We start from the raw sequence: 21,218 nt of genomic DNA, 5'->3' as shown, positions 1-21,218 counted from the left end.
CTGGACCCCCAATTTCAGTTAGTTCCTCCTTCTTATACTCTACATAGCACTATAAGCATTTTGTTTATAGCATTTGGTAATTACTGACCGTCAGCTAGTAGGCTGTGTTCTGTGGTGGCAGGAAGCAAGTCTGTTTTACCCAACAGATAGCAGGTGCTCTGTATTGAATAGATAATTGAAGTCAAGGAAACCAAAGAATAAACTGGGCTTTGAAGCACGTTGGAACCTATGAGTAGTGGGGGGGGCAGGCGACGGCATTTGTTAGGGGGTAAATAGTCTGCATAAGATAGTATGTTTGGGGAGATCTCTAAGCAGTTCTAAAGCAGCAGGTGAAGGTTATGGTATAACAAAAATGTGCAGAGAACAGATCATTTTTAGATTAGGATTAGAATTTGTGATTGATTCTTTAGTAATCTTAGTTTTAATGTATAATGTAAGTCAAAATGTTTTGCAAAAAAAAGTTTCAGGTTTGCTTAACCACGCTGGTCCACATCTTGTATTTATTAATGTTTCCATAGCTACTCCTTTCTCTTTTTATAAATTTTTATTTATTGATTTTAGTGAAAGAGGAAGGGAGGGAAAGAGACAAAAACATTGATCTGTTCTTGTATGTATCCTGACCAGAGAATCCAACCAGTAACTACTGCACTTTGGGACGATGCTCTAATCAACTCAGCTATCCGACCAGGGCCATAGCTACTCCTTAATTTCAACAAAATACCACCTCAAGTGCTCTGTCAGCTTCTGGGTGAATGCCTTTAAAGGTCTTGCAAAGAGCCTGACCAGGCGGTGGCACAGTGAATAGAGTATAGGACTGGGATGAGGAGGACCCAGGTTCAAGACCCTGAGGTCGCCAGATTGAGCGTGGGCTCATCTGGTTTGAACAAAGCTCACCAGCTTGGACCCAAGGTCTCTGGCTTGAGCAAGGAGTCACTCAGTGTGCTGTAACACACACACACACACACACACACATACCCCCAGTCAAGGCACATATGAGAAAGCAATCAATGAACAACTAAGTAGCTGCAAAGAATTGATGTTTCTCATCTCCCTTCCTGTGTGTCTGTCCCTCTCTCTGACTCTCTCTGTCTCTGCCACACAAAAAAATAAAAATAAATAAAAGGTCTTGCAAAGAAATTTAAGATTAATTCCCAGTAGGATGTCAGAGGGCATATTCCCTCCACAGTGATCACCAATGTGGCAAGTTCAACCTTAGCCCAGTGAATTCCTCTGAACTCTACTCTGTCACCTAATTTCCTAATCCCATTCTTGGTTTGTATACAGTATTTCAGATTTAAGAGAAAAATACAATAGAACGAATGAGTTAAAAACACCTGAGATAGCATGGCAGACAGCTTAGTTGGTCCTAGTGTGCGGAGGTTGCTGGTTCAATTCCCAGTCAGGGCACATATGGGAACAGATCAATGTTTCTGTCTGTCTCCCGTCCTAAAAATAACTTTTTAAAAAATTTATTTTAGGCAGAGGGAGAGAGACAAAAACAGGAATATCAAGCCCTGTTCCTGTATGTGCCCTGACTGGGGATCAAACCAGCAGCCTCTGCACTTCAGGATGACGCTTCAACCGAGCTATCTTGACCAGGGCTTGACTTTTTATTGATTGATTGATTTTTAGAGGGGCGAGGGGGGGGGCAGGGGAGAAGGGAAGCGGTTATTTGTTGTTCCACTTAGTTGTGCCTTCACTGGTTGCTTCCTATGTGCTCCCTGACGAGGGATCAAACCCATAACCTTGTCATTTTGGGATGACACTCAACCGACTGAGCTAACTGGCCAGGGCCTAGATAATTTTTTTTTAAATAATAAATAAAAACACCTGAGACAATAATGGTGCTTTTAATTAGTTTTTTCTACCTTGGCATTTAGAAATTACTTTTCGATTTTAAAAACTGGCATAATGGCCTGACCTGCGGTGGCGCAGTGGATAAAAGCATCCACCTGGAACACTGAGGTCGCTGGTTCGAAACCCCGGGCTTCTCTGGTCAAGGCACATATGGGAGTTGATGCTTCCTGTTCCTCCCCCCTTCTCTCTCTCTGTCTTCTCTCTTAAAATGAATCAATAAAAATCTAAAAATAAATAAATAAAAATAATTAATAAAAGAAAGAGAAGTTGTAAAAAAAAAAATTGGCATAATGAGCCCTGGTAGGGTAGCTCAGTTAGAGAGTCATCCTGAGAGCCAAGTTTGCAAATTGAGAGTTGGTCAGGGCATATACAAGGTTCAACCAATGAATGCATAAATAAGTGGAACAAATTGATGTTTCTCTCCCCCTTTTTCTCTATCTCTAAAATCAATGAATAAAAAAAATTTTTTTTTTTTGCCTGACCTGTGGTGGCGCAGTGGATAAAGCGTCAAGTTGGAATGCTGACGTCGCCGGTTCAAAACCTGAACTTGTCTGGTCAAGGCACATATGGGAGTTGATGCTTCCTGCTCCTCCTCCCTTTCTCTCTCTTTCCTCTCTAAAATGAATAAATAAATTAAAAATTTTACAAAAAAAAATTTACAGAACAATAAAAAAAATTTTTTTTAATTGACATGATACCAAATTCTCTTTTGGGCAAACATCACAAGCTTAATTTTAATCTCTAACCATATTGATCTGTGTATGGCCACAAAAAGTCAAAATGGAAAAATTAATTTAAATGGTCTTCAAAATTGTTTTTCTCCATTGTTGAAGTAAGCATTGCCTACATAGGTTTAGTTGAAATTGACCTTGTCATAGCCAGCCTGAGAAAGTGGTTCCCTTTTCTAGTTATGATTATTACTATTTTATTTATTTAAGTATTAAGTTCTAGGTTCTAAAAAGGATGGGCATCTTGCTTCCAGTTTCTCAAGTTCACTATACACACATGGAAATTTAATCTCCTTTAAACATTGCACTTATTACATTGCTCCTGCTGAAAAAAAGTATTGAGAAATATGTAAGCTTTATAATCAGATCTTGATTTTTGCTCTGCTAATGACCTTTACTGAGTCAATTTAAGACTTTCTGTGCTTTGTTTTTTGTTTTGTGTTTTTTGTTTTTGTAGAGGGTGAGAAGCATCAACTCATGGTTGCTCTCACTTAGTTTTGTGTATTGATTGATTCTGAGAGGAGAGCAAGAAAGTCAACTTGTAGTTGCTCTCACTTTTAGTTATACATTGAGCTTCTGGTACATACCTTGATTGGGGCCGTGCCAGTGTTCCTTTGCTCAAAGCAGCAACCTTTGGGATCAAGCCAGCAAGCCGATGCTCAGAGCCAGGGATGTTGAGGTTTCGAATTGGCAACCTCAGTGTTCTGGGTTGACTCTATCCACTGCACCACCACCAATCAGGCTCTTTTTTCTTTTTTTTTTTTTTTTCATTTTTCTGAAGCTGGAAACGGAGAGACAGACAGACTCCCGCATGCGCCCGACCGGGATCCACCCGGCATGCCCACCATGGGGCGAAGCTCTGCCCACCAGGGGGCGATGCTCTGCCCATTCTGGGCGTCGCCATGTTGCGACCAGAGCCACTCTAGTGCCTGAGGCAGAGACCACAGAGCCATCCCCAGCGCCCAGGCCATCTTTGCTCCAATGGAGCCTGGGCTGCGGGAGGGGAAGAGAGAGACAGAGAGGAAAGCGCGGTGGAGGGGTGGAGAAGCAAATGGGCGCTTCTCCTGTGTGCCCTGGCCGGGAATCGAACCCGGGTCCTCCGCACGCTAGGCTGATGCTCTACCGCTGAGCCAACCAGCCAGGGCCAGACTCTTTTTTTTTTAATCTATTAAATAATGATAGTAGTGTCTTCCTCTTTCAGTCATAGGATTAAACTTGACCTTTTAAGTGCCTGTCCTTGACTGGGAAGTCTTTATATAAATGGTGGTTCTTTTACAGTGGGTCTTTACTTCTTCTTAGAGAAACATTTAAGTCCTGGCACTGAAGAGTCCTCCAAATTGTTCCCTCTCCCCTACCCCTGAGGTTTTCCTCTACTTTTTATTTTTAAGATTTTATTTATTGATTTTTTAAAAAAGATTTTTATTCATTTTGGAGTGAAGAGAGAGAAGGGGGACAGGAGCAGGAAGCATCAACTCCCATATGTTCCTTGACCAAGCAACCCCAGGGTCTTGAACTGGTTACCTCAGCATTTCAGGTCAACACTATCCACTGTGCCACCACAGGTCAGGCTATATTTATTAATTTTATAAAGAGGAGGAAGAAACAGAACGAGGGGGGACATGAGCAGGAAGCGTCAACTTGTAGTAGTTGCTTCTTATATGTGCCTTCTCTGGGCAAGCTGGGGTTTTGAACTGGACTTCAGCATTCCAGGTCAGTGCTTTATCCACTGTGCCACCACAGGTCAGGCCCCTCTATTTCTCTATGCTCTTCATTAGGCAATTGAAGGGATATTCCTTACATACTCCCTGTGATCTTGGCTCTCTTGTTTTCCTTTGTTTGAAATGCCCTTCCCCCTTGACATCAGCTAGCCAACTTGGTACCTCTTCCTTCTAAGCGCCTGACATCTCATGAATGCTTCTAGAGGCACCAACCCTACAACAAGCTCTTAGTTGGACTATGTTCATTCCTAGTACATACATATAACAAAAGTTTTGTGAAACAGTACTTACCTGTTTTTTTGTTTGTGGTTTTTGTTTGTTTTTTGGTGACAGACGGATCAGGAGACAGATAGGGACAGACAGATAGGAAGGGAGAGAGATGCAAAGAATCAGTTCTTCATTGTGGCTCCTTCGTTGTTCATTAATTGCTTTCTCATTTGTGAGAAACGGCGGGGGGGGGGGGGTGTGAGGCTACAACAGAGCAAGTGACCCCTTGCTGCAGCCAGTGACCATGGGGTCATGTCTATGATCCCACACTGAAGCCGGTGACCCTGCGCTCAAGCTGGTGAGGACACGTTCAAGCTGGCCACCTCAGGGTTTTAAACCTGGGTCCTCTGTGTCCCACTTTGACACTATCCACTGCACCACCGCCTGGTCATTCTTTACTATGTGTATTGTACTCTAATTAATGTTCATTTTTTTTCCATTTTAAAGATTGTGGCTGAAATGCATGAAACCAAGTGATTTTATTACCCAGTAATGGATCATGACCCAGAGTTTAAAAACAATGAATTAGATCATAAAATCTTTGCTCCTTCCTCCACCACAGGGCACACAACTGGCAGCTACTGAAACAATTACTTATTACAATGAACTGGAAAAGGGACCACAGACTTAGGAGTATGGGTGAATAATAGAATTGATTGAAATGGGAGGGGTGTAAGAAGAATAGTCCAAACACAATGATAAATGGTATGAGACCCTTGGCCTCCCTGTCTGGGAAACAATAAGGAGTGGTGGGGACCTTGGGAGAATCAGGGAGCACAGGCCCAGTTTTAATTTTTTTTTTTTTTTTTTTTTTCTTCCTTTTCTTTCATTTTTCTGAAGCTGGAAACAGGGAGAGACAGTCAGACAGACTCCCGCATGCGCCCGACCGGGATCCACCCGGCACGCCCACCAGGGGCGATGCTCTGCCCATCCTGGGCGTCGCCATGTTGCGACCAGAGCCACTCTAGTGCCTGAGGCAGAGGCCACAGAGCCATCCCCAGCGCCCGGGCCATCTTTGCTCCAATGGAGCCTTGGCTGCGGGAGGGGAAGAGAGAGACAGAGAGGAAAGCGCAGCAGAGGTGTGGAGAAGCAAATGGGCGCTTCTCCTGTGTGCCCTGGCCGGGAATCGAACCCGGGTCCTCCGCACGCTAGGCCGACGCTCTACCGCTGAGCCAACCGGCCAGGGCCACAGGCCCAGTTTTAAAGGAGAGGGCTGCCATTCAACTCCAAACAATTGCCAGTTTCAATGCCCATTGTAAACAGATCTTTATTTTTATTTATTGATTTTGCAAGAGAAGGAGAGAGACAGGAACATCGATCTGTTCCTGTTATTACCTGACCAGGGATTGAACCTACAACATTCGTACTTCCAGACGGTGCTCCAACCAACCAAGGTATCCAGCCAGGGCTCTCAACCTCATTTTTTAAATTTTAATATATTAAATCATGCAAAAATAATACATCCACTAGATGTAGATCTTGGCCTGCCAATTAGCCTTTAAGAAAATTGCCCTGGGCCCTGGCCGGTTGGCTCAGTGGTAGAGTGTCAGCCTGGCGTGCAAGGGGTCCCGGGTTCGATTCCCAGCCAGGGCACACAGGAGAAGCGCCCATCTGCTTCTCCACCCCTCCCCCTCTCCTTCCTCTCTGTCTCTCTCTTCCCCTCCCGCAGCCAGGCTCCATTGGAGCAAGGATGGCCCAGGCGCTGGGGATGGCTCCTTGGCCTCTGCCCCAGGCGCTAGAGTGGCTCTGGTCGTGGCACAGAGCGACCCCCGGAGGGGCAGAGCGTCGCCCCCTGGTGGGCGTGCCTGGTGGATCCCGGTCGGGTGCATGCGGGACTCTGTCTCTCCCCATTTCCAGCTTCAGAAAAATACAAAAAAAAAAAAAAAAATTGCCCTGGCTGGGTAGCTCTATCGATTAGAGCTTTGTCCTGAAGCACAGAGGTTGCCAGTTTGATCCCTGGTCAGGGCACAGAACGATGTTCCTCTCTCTCCCTTCCTCTCTCTCTCTCAAATCAATAAATTAAAAAATTTAAATAAATTAAAATTAACTTCCCAAGGAATTGAACTGAACTAAATTTCAGAGAGACTGTCCCTCTGTTCTGACCTACTGTTTAGTAACAGTTTGAAGCTGGGACATAAAGGTGAAAGATTCTTTTCCTTAGTTGAAATTTTCCTACCTAAAAAAAAATTCTAATTCCCATCTTTTCCAAGTTTTCAGTTCCTTATCAACTCTATCCCTAAGTGGCCTATCTGCCATCATCAAGATAATAATGTTACTTTTATTCAAACACCAGTTTTGGAGTCTTAGCAAAAGATAGGTTTCTTATTTACTAGAATTCACTTACATTGATTGTGATTAATAAACAGCAAATCATTTGCTCTGTGCACCCAATCTTCTCCAAAGTGTTTCTGCCGTGGCTTTCTTTGCTCCTGCCCTGCTTTGGCAGTGGGTCTAAAGAATCAAACTGAGGAATTTTTAAATTTTTAATTCATTGATTTTTAGAGATACGGAGAAACATCAACCTGCTGTTCCACCCATTTATGCACTTATTAGTTGACTCATGCATATGCCCTGACCAGGGATCAAACCCACAACCTTGCCATGTTGGGACAACGTTCCAACCGAGCTACCCAACCAAGGGCTTTTGCATAACTTTTTTAAAACTACAAAATTTCCCACCCTGACATGTGTATTTGTATTTGGGAGTGACTCACCCCTGAGAATTAACTGGTACTAATTATGACCAGCTTGACTTGTCACGGCAACAAAAAATCTGGCATAATTTGCTTACTCAGACAGCGGAGCTGCCCCCACTTCTTCCCTCTGCACATGGTTGCTTCTGAAGCTCACCATTTTTAAAACATAGTGTGTACCTTTCAAGGAATAATTACTCAAAATGGGAAGGGACTCTGGAATGCTTGAGTAGGGATTCAGCTCACAGGTTCTGGCAAGATGAAATCATGTTGGGAAGAGGAAGAAAAACTTTTCTCATAAATGAAGACAGCAGTTTAGAAAGGTGATTACTGCCTGACCAGGCTGTGGTGCAGTGGTTAGAGCATCAGACTGGGATGTGGAGGACCCAGATTCAAAACCCTGAGGTCGCCAGTTTGAGCGCAGGTTCTTCTGGTTTGAGCAAGGCTCACCAGCTTAAACCCAAGGTCTCTGGCTAGAGCAAGGGGTCACTCAGTCTGCTGTAACCCCCCGGTCAAGGCACATATGAGAAAGCAATCAATGAGAAACTAAGGTGCCACAACAAAGAATTGATGCTTCTCATCTCTCCCCCTTCCAATATGTCTGTTCCTCTCTCTGTCACAAAAGAAAAAAAAAGGCAAATTACCTTTTTTCCCTGTTTTATCTTTTCCTGTTTACATGCTAACCCTTTACCTTAGACTCCCAACTGAAAAGGATGCTCAGATTGTTTTTAGTGATGTTGCTCAGGGCTGCTGTGTTTCCAGCAGTGCAGGGGATACTCAAATGAAAGCATGAACACACACGGCCTGACTAGGCAGTGGCGCAGTGGATAGAGTGTCAGACTGGGACGCAGAGGACCCAGGTTTGACTCCAAAGTCGCCGGCTTGAGCGTGGGCTCACCAACTTGAGCGTGGGATCATAGACATGACCCCATGGTTGCTGGCTTGAGACTAAGGTTGCTAGCTTAAGCAAGGGGTCATTAGCTCTGCTGCAGCTCCCTCCCCCCCATCAAGGCACATGAGAAAGCAATCAATGAACTAAGGAGACTAAAGAGCAGCAATGAAGAATTGATGCTTCTCATCTCTGTCACACAATAAAACAAAACAAGCATGAACACATGAATTCAACACCCTATCTCAGTCTGCACTGAATGGTAGAAGTTGTCTATCCTTTACTGCTTATATGGACTCCACCAGCACCCCTTCCTGAGATACCCTGGAATTCCTTTCAGCTCACCCTCACTTTTCTAATCATTCTGTCTTATAAGGTTTCTTATTGTGGAATATACAGTGAACTGAGCACAAATGTATAAAATGTAAATTTGTAAGAATGGTTAAGAATAGCAACTGGTTGAGCCAGGCTTTGCATACAGTTACCATATTTAATCCCCCACGATCTCCCTTTTAAGTATGATAAAACAGGTTTGATGAAGTAAAGAAATTTGTTGGCCTGACCTGTGGTGGCGCAGTGGATAAAGCGTTGACCTGGAAATGCTGAGGTCGCCGGTTTGAAACCCTGGGCTTGCCTGGTCAAGGCACATATGGGAGTTGATGCTTCCAGCTCCTCCCCCCCTTCTCTCTCTGTCTCTCCTCTCTCTCTCTCTCTCTCTCTCTCTCTCTCTCTCTCTGTTTCTCCCTCTCCTCTCTAAAATGAATAAATAAAAAATAAAATAAATAAATAGAAATGTTTAGAGCTTTAAAGAATTAAAAAAAAAGAAAAATTTGTTGCCATTAAATCAAGGTAACAATTGGTGGTAGAACTGGGATTCAAACCCACCTATTTCCATGGCTGCCTTCTAATTACTACAAATACCAGAATCCCTTGCAATGCCTCACTGCGCAAATGCTCGTTCTCCCCAAGGACCCTGGTTCCTCAGCTCTCTGCCCCCAACCTTAGTCCCCGTTGAATCGAAAACCCAATCAGATGCCGCCTCTCCCTCTACCCGACCAATGAGCAGGCTGTTGCTAGCACCAGTTATATTTTTAGCTATTCAGTTGTCTGGCACCGTGTGGATCGGTGGAGCTTCTGCCAGGTTGGAACACGCAGGATAGGAAAGGAGAGGGGAGAGGAGCGGAGGGTAGGGAGGGGAGGCAAGTGAAAAGGAAGGGAGGGTAGAGAAGTGAAGTTGAAGTGGGAGGGAAAAAAAGGGGAGGGGAGGAATGGCGCATAGCGGAGGGGGCGTGTATGTGACGCTCTGCCTGTCGCTGACGCATAAGGCAAGTAGTCCCTGGAGGTGCCCCAAGAGGCGAAGCTCTTATTCGAGTGTGGGGGATGGGGACTCAATGGCTCCCGCTCCTTTGCACCTCCCTGCCCCCTGTGGAGTTTGCCCTGCAGTTGGCGGTTCTCTGCTGCAGTCTAGGAAATCAGATTAAAACCCCCACGTTACTATTGCTCTCTGTCCTTGCCAAAGAGTGACCCGGGGGGGGGGGGGGATGCAAACTGTTCGTATCTAGAAACTTTCGGATCTCACCACCCCACGTGGTTCAGCGACTGCTGTTAGGCTGGAACCTTCTGGAAAGAGAATAAAGGTCGGGGGTGGGAGAGAACTGGGGAATAAGCGATTAAAGAAGGAACAGGGGAGGACTTAACGCGCAAGCTTCAGGAGCCCTGGGACTCGCCACCTGACAGTCCGGGCACCGGCCTCCCTACCCGTAACTCCGCGTTCCACGCAGTCACCAAGTGTCTGGGAGCTCGCGTGACCAGAGCCCGGGCAAGAGGCTAGAGCGCCACGTCCCGGCTTCGGTGAGCCTCGAACCGCTTCACTAGGGACCCTCCGGTGCACAAGCCCAGTGCCCCTGGTACTAGAAGGCGTCACCCCCCGCCGGCTGGGTCTGTCACAAAAAAAAATGTGGCTTTCTACTATCCTGCGTTGGAGGTCGCCAGCCGGGAAGAGAATGGGGGCGTCCTCAGAGGGGCTGGGCCTGCCGCGAGGTAACGGGGCAGCAGAGGCGTTTCCTTTTCCTGATGTCCGGACTCCCTCGCCTCCCCCCTACTCCGGATCAGCGTGCCGAGCCCCAGTTTCTCCCTCCCCTCCCTTGATGTTACGGTCGTTCCCCACCGAAGTACGACGAGGTGCTTGGGCAGAGTCAGGCCAACTCGAGTTGAAAGGTCCGAAACGTTTGCAGAGCTCGTGTCATCTCCTCAACGCCGCCCCACCCCCGCCACCATCACCCATAACTAGGGCAGTGTGAGGGCCGCGGGGACGTCAGACGCCCAGAGCTGGAGGGACTCGCCGGGGGAGGAGGAGTTTGCAGGACCGAACACAGTGTGGTCACTCCCCTGCCCTCAATATCCCTTCATCCAATACACCCAAAGTGTCCAGGCCCCTGCCCTCACCGAACTCGCTGTTCACCCGGGGAAACACCTTACACGATAAGCACTTTTGGGGGAATGAAAAAAATAACTACGAGGCGGCGCCACAATGGGGAGGATAGGCGGCCTTGCTGACGTTTGAGCTGAGATCCGAATGATGAGACGGGATCGGTCACGGGAGGGTGGTGTTGGAGCAGGGTCGCCAAATGCCCATGAGTTAGCCGGCCGCAGGCCTCGTGACATTAGGGGTTAAGCCGCCCGCCGCCTCCGAAGTAGTCCCGGCCCGTCTCCAGCCCCGCCCCTGCAGGGCGGAGGGACGCATCACGCAGGGGTGGGGAAGCCGGATCCGTGCGCAGGGTTGCTAAGGGTGAAACTTTTCATTGACTTTGCTCACTTCGGTCCCGGGCGCGGGGATGTGCGGGTGGACGGCGTAGAGAACTGAGTGCCTCAGGAGACGCGGGGCTACAAGGGCAGGACCGCCCGCCGGCCACAGCCGGGTCCGTCCTCCACCCCGTGTTACGAGCCACCCTCCGGCTCGCCATCCCCGCGTCGTCGCCGCCGGCCTGCCCACCTGCCGGTGAGCCCTACCTCCAAAAAGCTAAAAGAGTTCTTCTTGAGAGTCCTAGTCCATAGCCCCTCCAAGTCGCCCCCCAACCCACATTGAAGAAAAGGACACACACTAAGGAGCCCGTGAGGAAGGGAGATCGACTTCTGTCCCGCGCTCAGTACCATCCTGGAGGAAGAAGCCGCCCCGCGGTCGGCAGCCCGCCCCGCCGCCGCGGAGACCCGAGTGAGTGCGTGAGGGGCGTGCGGGCGGGGGCCCCCTGAAACCCACCAGTCCGAACAGCTTCCCACACCCATTCCCACTCTCGCTTTTCGCTTTGCTGGATGTTCCACGTAGCTGTCGCGCCTTCGCCTCACGCCTGGCCAGCATTTTTCTTTCCCCTTCCACCTCCCCTCGAGAACTCCCTTTTCCCCTTGTAACCCATTACCTCTCCTCACGCTCTCCCTAATCCTGGGGTACCCTAGAGCCCCCTTCTCTCCCTCTTCCAAGTGTGACCCCCTCCTGGGTGGGGTGCACTTCCTCCCTGTCCGCCTCCTTCAGTTCTTATTCTATAGACTCGCTTGATTTTTCTTGTTCCTCCAAAAAAACTAATTCACCACCATTAAATAAATCAGAGGAAGGAAGGGGATTCAGGTTTTGCTTCTGTTTCTTTTCCCGTGTGGGGGGAAAGGGGGTAATAATTAATAGGGTTTATTTTTGGCCCTGTGAAGCCTAAGGAGTGAAGGGTGGACATCCCCTTTTGGACCGGTCACTGGTGACTGCCCTTTGGCCACTGAGCCAAAATTCGTCATTTGGGCTTAAGCTCTTATCCTCTTTAGTGTTTTCAGGAAAAACTGGGCAGAAAAAAGTACCTTTAGAGCAATACCGGTGAGTGGATTCTGTTTGATCCTGATGAAGTCTGGGAGGAAGAGCCCTACTCTTAAGCTCCTTTTCCTCCTGTCCTGAGGATGGACTGTGTCCTTGACCAGAAAGGGAGGGGAAAGGGAGCAGAGAGAGGAAGGGCAACTGACAGGCCCTTTCACACCCCCAGAGAATCCAGAGCCCTACACAAGTATCAACTTAGGGGCCAGCGGCGGGGCTCTTGGGGTCCTGCTTAGTATGTAACATTTTTCTTCTTCCTACCTACCCTACGCTAGGAGTGGGTCCCTCATCTTAGATTTTCTAGTAGAAAAACACCCCTGTTGCTTTCTTGCGCATCTGTCCCCATCTCCCTCTTAAATGGAGGGGTAAAGAAGCTTGTGTGGGAGGAAGGATTAGGGAGGTTTAACACCTGGTAGGGGAGCTTTGCCGAGGATCTGGTAAGTCTGGTCAGAGAGCAGGCCTTGCAGTGGGAGGAGACTCACAAACAATTTTAAGTATTAGATGATGTTCAGGTGTCAGATGTACAGTTTTCCTTTCCCTGCCCGGGAACCTTTTCCCATTTGCCTCAACGGGTCTGGTTACTCGGACTTGGGATGGAAGAGGCGTGAGGCTTGGGCCCTGCTGGCTTCGGACCTTCTGATTGTCGGCCCTGCGCCTCCCTGCAGTTTAACTGGGAATTTCTTTGGCCGAGAGAACGAGAGAACTGGCTTTTTAATTCCTGCCTTTCCTGGCTGTTGGGTTGCTGGAGCCGAGCTTGCTGGGCATTAAATGAAAAGGCTCTTTTCTTTTTTAATCCATCGCCCCTACAGCAACTCCAGACGGAGACCTCCAAGCCCCAGGAATACAGATTAAGCGTCAGGGGTGGGGGTAGGAATGCGCCTTTATACCAAACCACCGCCTTTAGCCAGGAAAAACTCATTTTAAGCAGATTCCTAATTTAGCTGTCATGGGAGGCGGTGAAGAGAAAGGGAGAAAAAGTTCAGCCTCTCGGGAAACCAAAACATGGATGTGCTAACAATACGGCATGTAGGCCTTATGGAGAGAATTTATATAAAATGTATTAGGCGGTGGGCGGGGGAAGGGGCTGTCCGCCACAGCGCGCATGTGCATCGGAAACTTTTCCTCAGTTCTCCAACCCTCGGCCGGCTCCCCTTACTGGGCATGCGTAGTTTTGCTGACCGAGCCTTCGCAAAGTACGCGGGAGGTGTAGTGTGCAGAGAAACTAGGTCACTTGCTTCAACCCGAGCGTGAGGTTTCCAGACTACAATTCCCAGGGTGCAGAGTGCGACTTCGCCGTCGGCTTGCCCACTTACCTTGGGGCTCAGTCGAGTCTTCCTAGCTTCAGAAGAACCTGGGGTGCTGTAAGAAAGGCCCTATTAGGCGAGGGAGCCTCCCAGTCAGACTTGAGCTGTGCCAGCCCGGGTTAGGGGGATAAGGTGTGAAACTCAGGGCGAGGTCGTGCAGTCAGTCGGCACAATTCCTGGAAGCTTTTCAACCACACCCGCCAGACAGGTGCTCCTGGACCGGTGGGGTGGGTATGTCCCCTGTCCCCCCCTGGAACTCAGCTCTCACTCCCTGGCATCCAGTTTGTGACACATATTGGCCTTGTCAAAATAGAGGACTACTCCCTACTCCCTGACTCCTCTTTTCACACTCATTTGAAAACAGTTTTGCTTGATTGTAAAAGGATTTGGATGTTAAGGCTTCAGGTACTTGAGTATTTTTTTTAGGAACCTGATGGGTTCCCTTGCCATTATCTCTCCTTTTCTCCTTTAAAATGTAACTGACAAAACTTTTCTTAAAATTCTTCCTTTGCATTTTTGTTAGACGTTTTCTCTGGAATTTCTGTTACTGTATCATTGATTTCAGCTGCCTTCCACCTCCCACTTTTTGTCCTTTTATGCACTTTTTTTCAAAACACAAGTCAGCACAAAGGATCTGATTCTAGGATTAATTTTGCTGCTGGAAATAAGGAGGATATAAGATTCTGAATAAGAGAACAGAATTTATTTTCACATGTGCAACTTTTTAATATATTGAAAAATGGTAGATTTCCTATTGTTAAAACACTTTTTGCCACTTTTCTGTCCTTTTGCCCTTGACTCAAGGTTGGAAAAGTTCTTAGAGTTCTCTCTCCTGCAGCTTAACCCAGATCTACTTGTTCCTTTTATTGAAGGATTGTTGTTTCTAAACTTTCTGATTTTAACCACATTCTATGAATATTTTATATACAAGCTCTAGAATTGGTCCAAACCCCCTAAAAAAGGAAGAAGAAGAAGATCAAACTCATCAGAGTGGTCACTTCTATCTTTAGTTAAAGACAAGACAGCACCAGTTCTTTAATCCTCTGTTCCATAAGCTTCTTGAAGTCAAAATTAGAGCCTGAGCTGGTAGAGCAGAAAATCTCATTCTGGTTATCTGGCATTTTTGTAAGGTTCCACCCGACAGCCATCTGGACTGGCCTGTTCTCTAATTAAAGAGGCAAAGGTGACATTATATATACTTCCTTGTTTGTGTGGCAGCATCACGGAGTTATAAATTAGTGTGCAGCTTTAGTTGCTGATGCTGCGTAAAAAGGCTAGCTAGGCAGAGCTGATGACTGGTTCTATTGTATTTTGAGGTGGGAGGTTTATTTTCCAATGAATTAGTCCTGCATTTAAAATGCTGCCATTTTGAGACTAAATGGTTTAGGGAATTTGAAAGGCAAATATGCATCAAAGTTTGGGGAAGGCTAGAAAAGTAGAGGAGCCCTTTGATCTGCATACCATACCAAGAGGCTATGTGATTCCCTTGAGAAGTATCGTATACTGAATTCAGGTCTGTTTCACTTTTCTGAATGCACTGTCTTTAACTTAAGTCTCATTCTTGGGAACCAATGTCAGCTTTCTTCACAACTTTTTATTCTCTGTTAGACACCTCTAGTAGGCTACCATTGCCCTTACATACCTCCATTCTTGAGTGAGGCCCAAGTTCCTGGTGACTTATCTTTTCCTTTGATGATCAACCCAGTCCTCAAAAACAGAGAGCCTCTTATCTTAACCATTATTCTTCCTTCTACTAAAACTAATTGAAGAACTGCACCCTGGAATTGATCTGTAGTGACTATGAATAGATATTTGAAGCAACTTAGAGATTAAGTCTTTGTTGGAGGCTGGGATAGAGGGGAGAGAAGAGTCTCCTGAATCCTGAGCATCCCTGTGGAGGGCATGGAAGAGGAAGAGGCCATGCTTTGGCACCTCTGTTGACTCCCCATGTGACCCTCTGCCTGCTCAGACCTGTAATGAGGGCAGGACTAGACCTAGCTAACAAGTGTGATGCTCCAAATTGACCCAGTGTATCTTCTCTGAAATTCATCTGAAAGAACTTCACTTGAGGATTCAGTCCTAAAAATGCCCCTAGAAGCCATGGCCCAGGTCTGAGAATTACAGGGACGTGAGTTGAGGCAGGTGTTCAGAAAACTGAAGATCCTCAAGCCTAGAATTAGCCCCTGCATACTCTGTGCTGGTCCCAGAGGGATTATCAAATTCCAGCTCCAGGACTGTCACAGGACAGAAGATGCCCTTGACAGATCATAGATCAATCTTGTCTCTGTGCTGAGCTCAGCAGCAGTTTCACCCAGAGGTCTGGTTAGGAACATGTTCTGGTCTTGTTGGCTCTGGAAAAGGTGGCCTTTTTAGTTCAGTTCACCCACAGCTTGAGCTTGGAGCTGTTCTTTTGGAGAAAGTAGGAGATGAGGTTCACTGGCTCTTAGGACCTACAGATCATCTTCCTGAGACATGCAGCTGGCCCAGAACTTGAGAATAAACCTGTTTGACCTCTGCAATCTGGCTGTCAGAGAATCTCAAAATAACAATCTGGGTGTTTATCTTGGGCTGCCTCCTCTCCAGGGATCTCCGAACACTTGATAAATCTGATCTGATATCAAGGACAGGTGGTCAGGCAGTCCCTGGGAGACTGAGTGATGATGGATCCCTAGCTGAAAGCTACGGAGTGATGGAAATTTTTTTTCTGTATGCTCCCCTCATCACATATCCTCTAGCCAGAAACTACAGCGATTTCCTCGGGCCACGTTAGTACTGCGGTTAAAGGTTTGTTGGCCAACAGAACCTTCCTTCCCTCTTCTTTCTTCTGCTACCCTGAAGCATCCAATGTCAGCAGTTCATTGTTGGCCCTGCCCTCTGGTTTTGATAGGTCTTGACTTTTTCCTGGGGATCATGCTCCCTATTCTTGGAGGCTATCTTGATGGCAATGTTTGCCTACATTATACTGTGCAGCTCTTAAATCAGTTCCGCAAACTCAGAGTGAGAGCCAGAGCACACACACACCCAGGGAGCCCAGGATGACAAATTGGATGTGACTAGAGTCCAAGCCCTGAGTCCAAAGTTGACAGTGCACCTTCTTGTTCAATGACCTGTATCCCTTTCCATTTAAGGAGGAAAACTAAAGATTTTAAACTTGTGTCTTGACCTGTCACAATTTGGGAGTATGACTTCACCAAGATATTGCAGAGACAAATTGGAAGGAGCCTCCCTTTCTCCAGCTGCATGAAGAGCTCAGTCTTTGTCATGTCAGTTATAGTAGTCATTCAGTAGTCTGAATTCTCAAAATAATGTAAACCACAGCACCCCTATTTCTTTAGAATTACTTTAAAAAAATAATAGGTGGCCTGACCTGTGGTGGCGCAGTGGATAAAAGCATCGACCTGAATGCTGAGGTCGCAGGTTTGAAACCCTGGGCTTGCCCGGTCAAGGCACATTGGGAGTTGATGCTTTCTGCTATTTCCTCCCTTCTCTTTCTCCTCTAAAATGAATAAATAAATAAAAAATTTTAAAATAATAGCTGATTTTCATCAAGTACCTACTAAATATCAAGTACGGCATGAGGAGGTTGACATTGTTGAACTAACCTAATCTTCATGATAGCCTCATGTTGCTGATGAAAGTAAGACTCAGAAAAAATGACTTACAATCACACGATGAAGCTAGTCACTAGGGGGGAGAAATGGAACCTTGCGTCTCCATGAACAGAAGTTGGTGCTTTTCTCTCTGTCCTATGCCATAGATTCCCCCCCCTGACTCTGTGTATCTACTCATGATGCCCTGTTTTGTTTCCCAGAGCCATCTGGAGCCCACAACTGCCTACCTTCCATCTTCTACCACTGCCCTGGGCTTGTGCCTGTGCCCTGCACTGATTCTCTGCCTAGGAAAGGACCATGCAGCTGGAGATCAAAGTGGCCCTGAATTTCATCATCTCCTACTTGTATAATAAGCTGCCCCGGCGCCGGGCAGACCTGTTTGGGGAGGAGCTAGAGCGGCTCTTGAAAAAGAAATATGAAGGCCACTGGTACCCTGACAAGCCACTGAAGGGCTCTGGCTTTCGCTGTGTCCACATTGGGGAGATAGTGGACCCTGTGGTGGAGTTGGCTGCCAAGCGGAGTGGCCTGGCAGTGGAGGACGTGCGGGCCAATGTGCCTGAGGAGCTGAGCGTCTGGATTGACCCTTTTGAGGTATCCTACCAGATTGGTGAGAAGGGGGCTGTGAAAGTGCTGTACCTGGATGACAGTGAAGGCTGTGTTGCCCCAGAGCTGGACAAGGAGATTAAGAGCAGCTTCAACCCTGATGCCCAGGTATTTGTGCCCATCGGCAGCCAGGACAGCTCCCTATCCAACTCCCCATCACCATCCTTTGGCCAGTCTCCCAGCCCCACCTTCATCCCACGCTCTGCTCAGCCCATCACTTTTACCACTGCCTCCTTCGCTGCCACTAAGTTTGGCTCCACCAAGATGAAGAAGGGTGGTGGGGCAGCAAGTGGTGGGGGTGTGGCCAGCAGTGGGGCAGGTGGCCAACAGCCCCTACAGCAGCAGCCTCGCATGGCCCGCTCTCCCACCAACAACCTGCTGAAGCCTAAGAGCCTCTCTCTATCTATGCATTCACTGAACTTCATCACTCCCAACCCTGCCTCTCAGTCCCAGCTCTCACCCAATGCCAAGGAGTTCGTGTACAATGGTGATGGCTCTCCTAGCCTCTTCTTTGATGGGGCCGATGGCCAGGGCAGTGGGGCCAGCACCTGCAACAGCAGCAGCTTTGACGTGGCCCAGGTATTTGGAGGTGGTGCCAACAGCCTCTTCCTGGAGAAGACACCCTTTGTGGAAGGCCTCAGCTACAACCTGAATACCATGCAGTATCCCAGCCAGCCGTTCCAGCCCGTTGTGCTGGCCAACTGACCACCCACCTGCCTGCAGAGCCAGGAGCACCCAAGACCACAGAAAAGAAAAAGGAAAGAAAAGGCCAAAAAAAAAGAGGAAAAGAAAAATATACAAGATTCCCAATCTTCTCACTCACACTTCTAGAAAAAAGATGCAACCAAGACATAGAGTGGGAGAGGGCTCCCAAACATCCCACACCTGAATCGTGTTTAACTCAACTGCCCTGCTCTTTTCCTGCCTGCCTCTGATTTATTTCATTGGTTTGGGTTTTATATTCTTTTTTTTTTTTTTTAACATATAGTTTTCTATATAAAACATCCTTAATTAGTGGCTTTCTATGCTAAGAATGGTCCAGATGTGAATTGCTGCTCTCTTCCTTCCTTCCTCCTTCACACACCTGATTAAGGATTGGTGTGTCCAAGCTCACAGGGAAGGAAGAGCTGCAGCTGAGGCCTGGTGCTCCTCAGAACAGGGAGGGGCTGTTCCATGTCACTGCATCCATCACCCAGCTATCCTCTCACTCAAAGCCATCCAACCTCAGCAGGTCTTCTTGTATCCTGCCACCCAAATAGGTGTGATCCCAGCCCCTACTCCTTCTCAGGCATGGGTCATGGAGCTTCTGGCTGGCCATTTGACACTCTCCCCCCAGAGCTGATGTCTAACGCCGGGGAGGTTAGCTCTCTGTCGGAATTCCTTTCTTCTTTGTACTGTGGCCCCATTACCATCCTCACCTTGCCTCCCAAACTCTCACCATGTCCCTGGAGACCCAGCCATTGATACGTGTGGCCTCTCATACAGCCCCTTCTTTCCTAGGCCTGACCTTGTGGGTAGGGAGGTGGGGCCGGTGTGGGGGCGCTTGGGTGTATGTGTGGGCATGGTTTGCTCTCCTGTTCTAAAGGATTCCAAGCCATGTAAACTTCCCCTCTGGGTGTGATTTTGGGTTGTAGCAAGTGCTTATTTATGTTTGAGGTTGGAGAATGGGCCAGGGCAGGTTGTCTTTTGTAGGATTGTTCACATGGTATAGTGAGACCGAGGCTGGGCCTAAGACACTCCCAGGGGAAGCACTGCAGAAGGAATTGGTTTCTAGACTGCAAAGGGATGTGCACTTTTGTTTTTTACATCCCCCCCCCCCCCGGCAAAAAAAAAGGGTTAGCTGTGAGGGGCTGAGGGAGTGAGTACCCAGCCTCTGAGGCCTAACCCCCTGTCATGTGACCTTAGCCAGGGAGTGGAGCTGCTCACCTAAGTACCCTGGTTTGGGAGGGGAGGGGAGTTTTGGGTCAGTGCCTGTAATAAGTAATCCTGAGCCTCGAATTGAGACTTTTTGGTCCTTTTGTAGTAGATGTTTTAGTACATTTTTACCCCTGACTGCTTGAGAACTTTGGTCCTCTTGCCATCCCCACTCACTGCTGACCCAACTCCACTGGGCCTTGATGCCATGAGGAGCAGTCTTCTAGCAGGCCAGGCTTAGCCATTGCTCTGGGGTGTTTGGACTTCAGAAAAACATTCACTCCCCAACTCTGCCGGAAGAGAACTTGTTTCTCCAACCCAACCCTAGTAGACCAGCTTCCATGCCATAATGCTTTTAGCAAGTGGGTCACATGGCATCAGAGCCCCCATCACTGGAACGTACCAAAGCCCTTGGCACCCCATGCCATCCTCCCCAGCCACCCTAAGTGACAACTGCTGTGGCAGTGGGTCTAGCCCAGACAGACACTGCCAGCCTCCTCCCTGCACTGGGCACCAGTTCTACCTCCCCCAGTGGGCAGTGTCCTGGCTCCTCAGCCCAGCTAGCTCCAATCTGTTCCCCTAGACTTCTCAGGGGCATACCCAGTCTGGACCACTCTCTCCCTAGCCCTTGGCTCCGACACAGGTGGCAGGCCCAGGCATATTGCTGCTCTCTGGGAAAGGTTGGATGCTGCCTTATGCCCCCTCCCTGCACCCTCCTCCTGAACTCATGCACACATACCCACCACATCTGGTCAGCTTGTTTTCTCGCCACATATAGGGAGAGGGCGAAACCAACCCCATAGTGTCTTGAAATATGAAAAAAAATGTGTGTTGAGAATGACTCCAGTACTGGCTCTTAGGCCCAGTTCAGTCTATCTTGTCTCAAATCTAGGCATTTTTGCTTCAATTTTATTTTTTTTAAGAAAATGAAAAAAATCTGCACTAATTTACCTGGTTTCGTAGGAAGACCTTTTTTTTTATTTTTTACATTTTTTGGTGTCCGTTTGTATTGGATAATTTGCTACATTTGTAAAATGTAAGAGGTATATATAATATATGTATATTTCTAACGTAAAATGTAATTTTCTTTTCAAGATTTTTTCTTAAAAAGAGGAGAGAAACAAAGATATTTTTTCAGGAAAAACAAACTTTAAAATAAAAAAGGAGAATAAAACCTTTTTCTCCCCTTTCCCCATCCTCTGACTACCCCTCTTCCAGGAACAAATCAAAAGGTGGATTGTCTTGTAAAGAACGTAAACATTTAGTCCAGAATGATGTATTTTTCTCAGTGGGATGAGCTGTAGTAGGTTCTCTGGTTTGACCCCTAGGGACGGAAAGGGGGCATTGAGGCAATGCGGAGAGGGGATTGGGGGAATAGGGCAATGAACTTGTTTTCTTTAGTGAAGGAGGAATACAATTGGCGTTTTGTATTCAGAATGTTGTGCAATATTTTGGAATGGGACGTTGGTGTGTTTAGAGATTTAGTTTAAAAACAAAAAAAGATTGATCAAATCTGTACAGTTTATATTGTTCCAGATTTTTTTAAGTTTGTATTAAAAGCATGATACATAATAGCCTTCTGCTTGCTCCTGGCTTGTTTTGTTCCTGGGCCAGGATTTGGGATGGAGAGGGTGGGAATGGCCCAGCCCCTGCCGGTTTCAAGAAAATTGCTCATCCTCACCTGACCCCTGGCTGGGCATAAGTGTCAGGCTCATTTTTTACCACCTATCCCATCAACACAGGACACCAGAGTACCCACTCCCACAGGTTCTTTTCCACATTGGAGA

General features: G+C 47.4%; 2 protein-coding genes across 2 annotated transcripts in view; one reads left to right on the top strand and one right to left on the bottom strand.

Moving 5' to 3' along the window:
• The window catches only part of XRCC6 (X-ray repair cross complementing 6), a 223,839-nt gene that overhangs the window by 193,367 nt on the left and 9,254 nt on the right, over positions 1–21,218 (bottom strand). The window lies entirely within an intron of this gene.
• On the top strand, positions 10,925–21,005 carry TOB2 (transducer of ERBB2, 2). Its single transcript, XM_066358501.1, has 2 exons — positions 10,925–11,363; positions 17,115–21,005. The coding sequence occupies exon 2, from the start codon at positions 17,212–17,214 to the stop codon at positions 18,220–18,222; it is 1,011 nt and encodes a 336-aa protein (XP_066214598.1). The 5' UTR covers positions 10,925–11,363; positions 17,115–17,211; the 3' UTR covers positions 18,223–21,005.

This window comes from Saccopteryx leptura, chromosome 1 (genome assembly GCF_036850995.1).
Source record: "Saccopteryx leptura isolate mSacLep1 chromosome 1, mSacLep1_pri_phased_curated, whole genome shotgun sequence".
NCBI lineage: Eukaryota > Metazoa > Chordata > Mammalia > Chiroptera > Emballonuridae > Saccopteryx > Saccopteryx leptura.
This window is presented reverse-complemented; position numbering and strand designations above follow the sequence as displayed.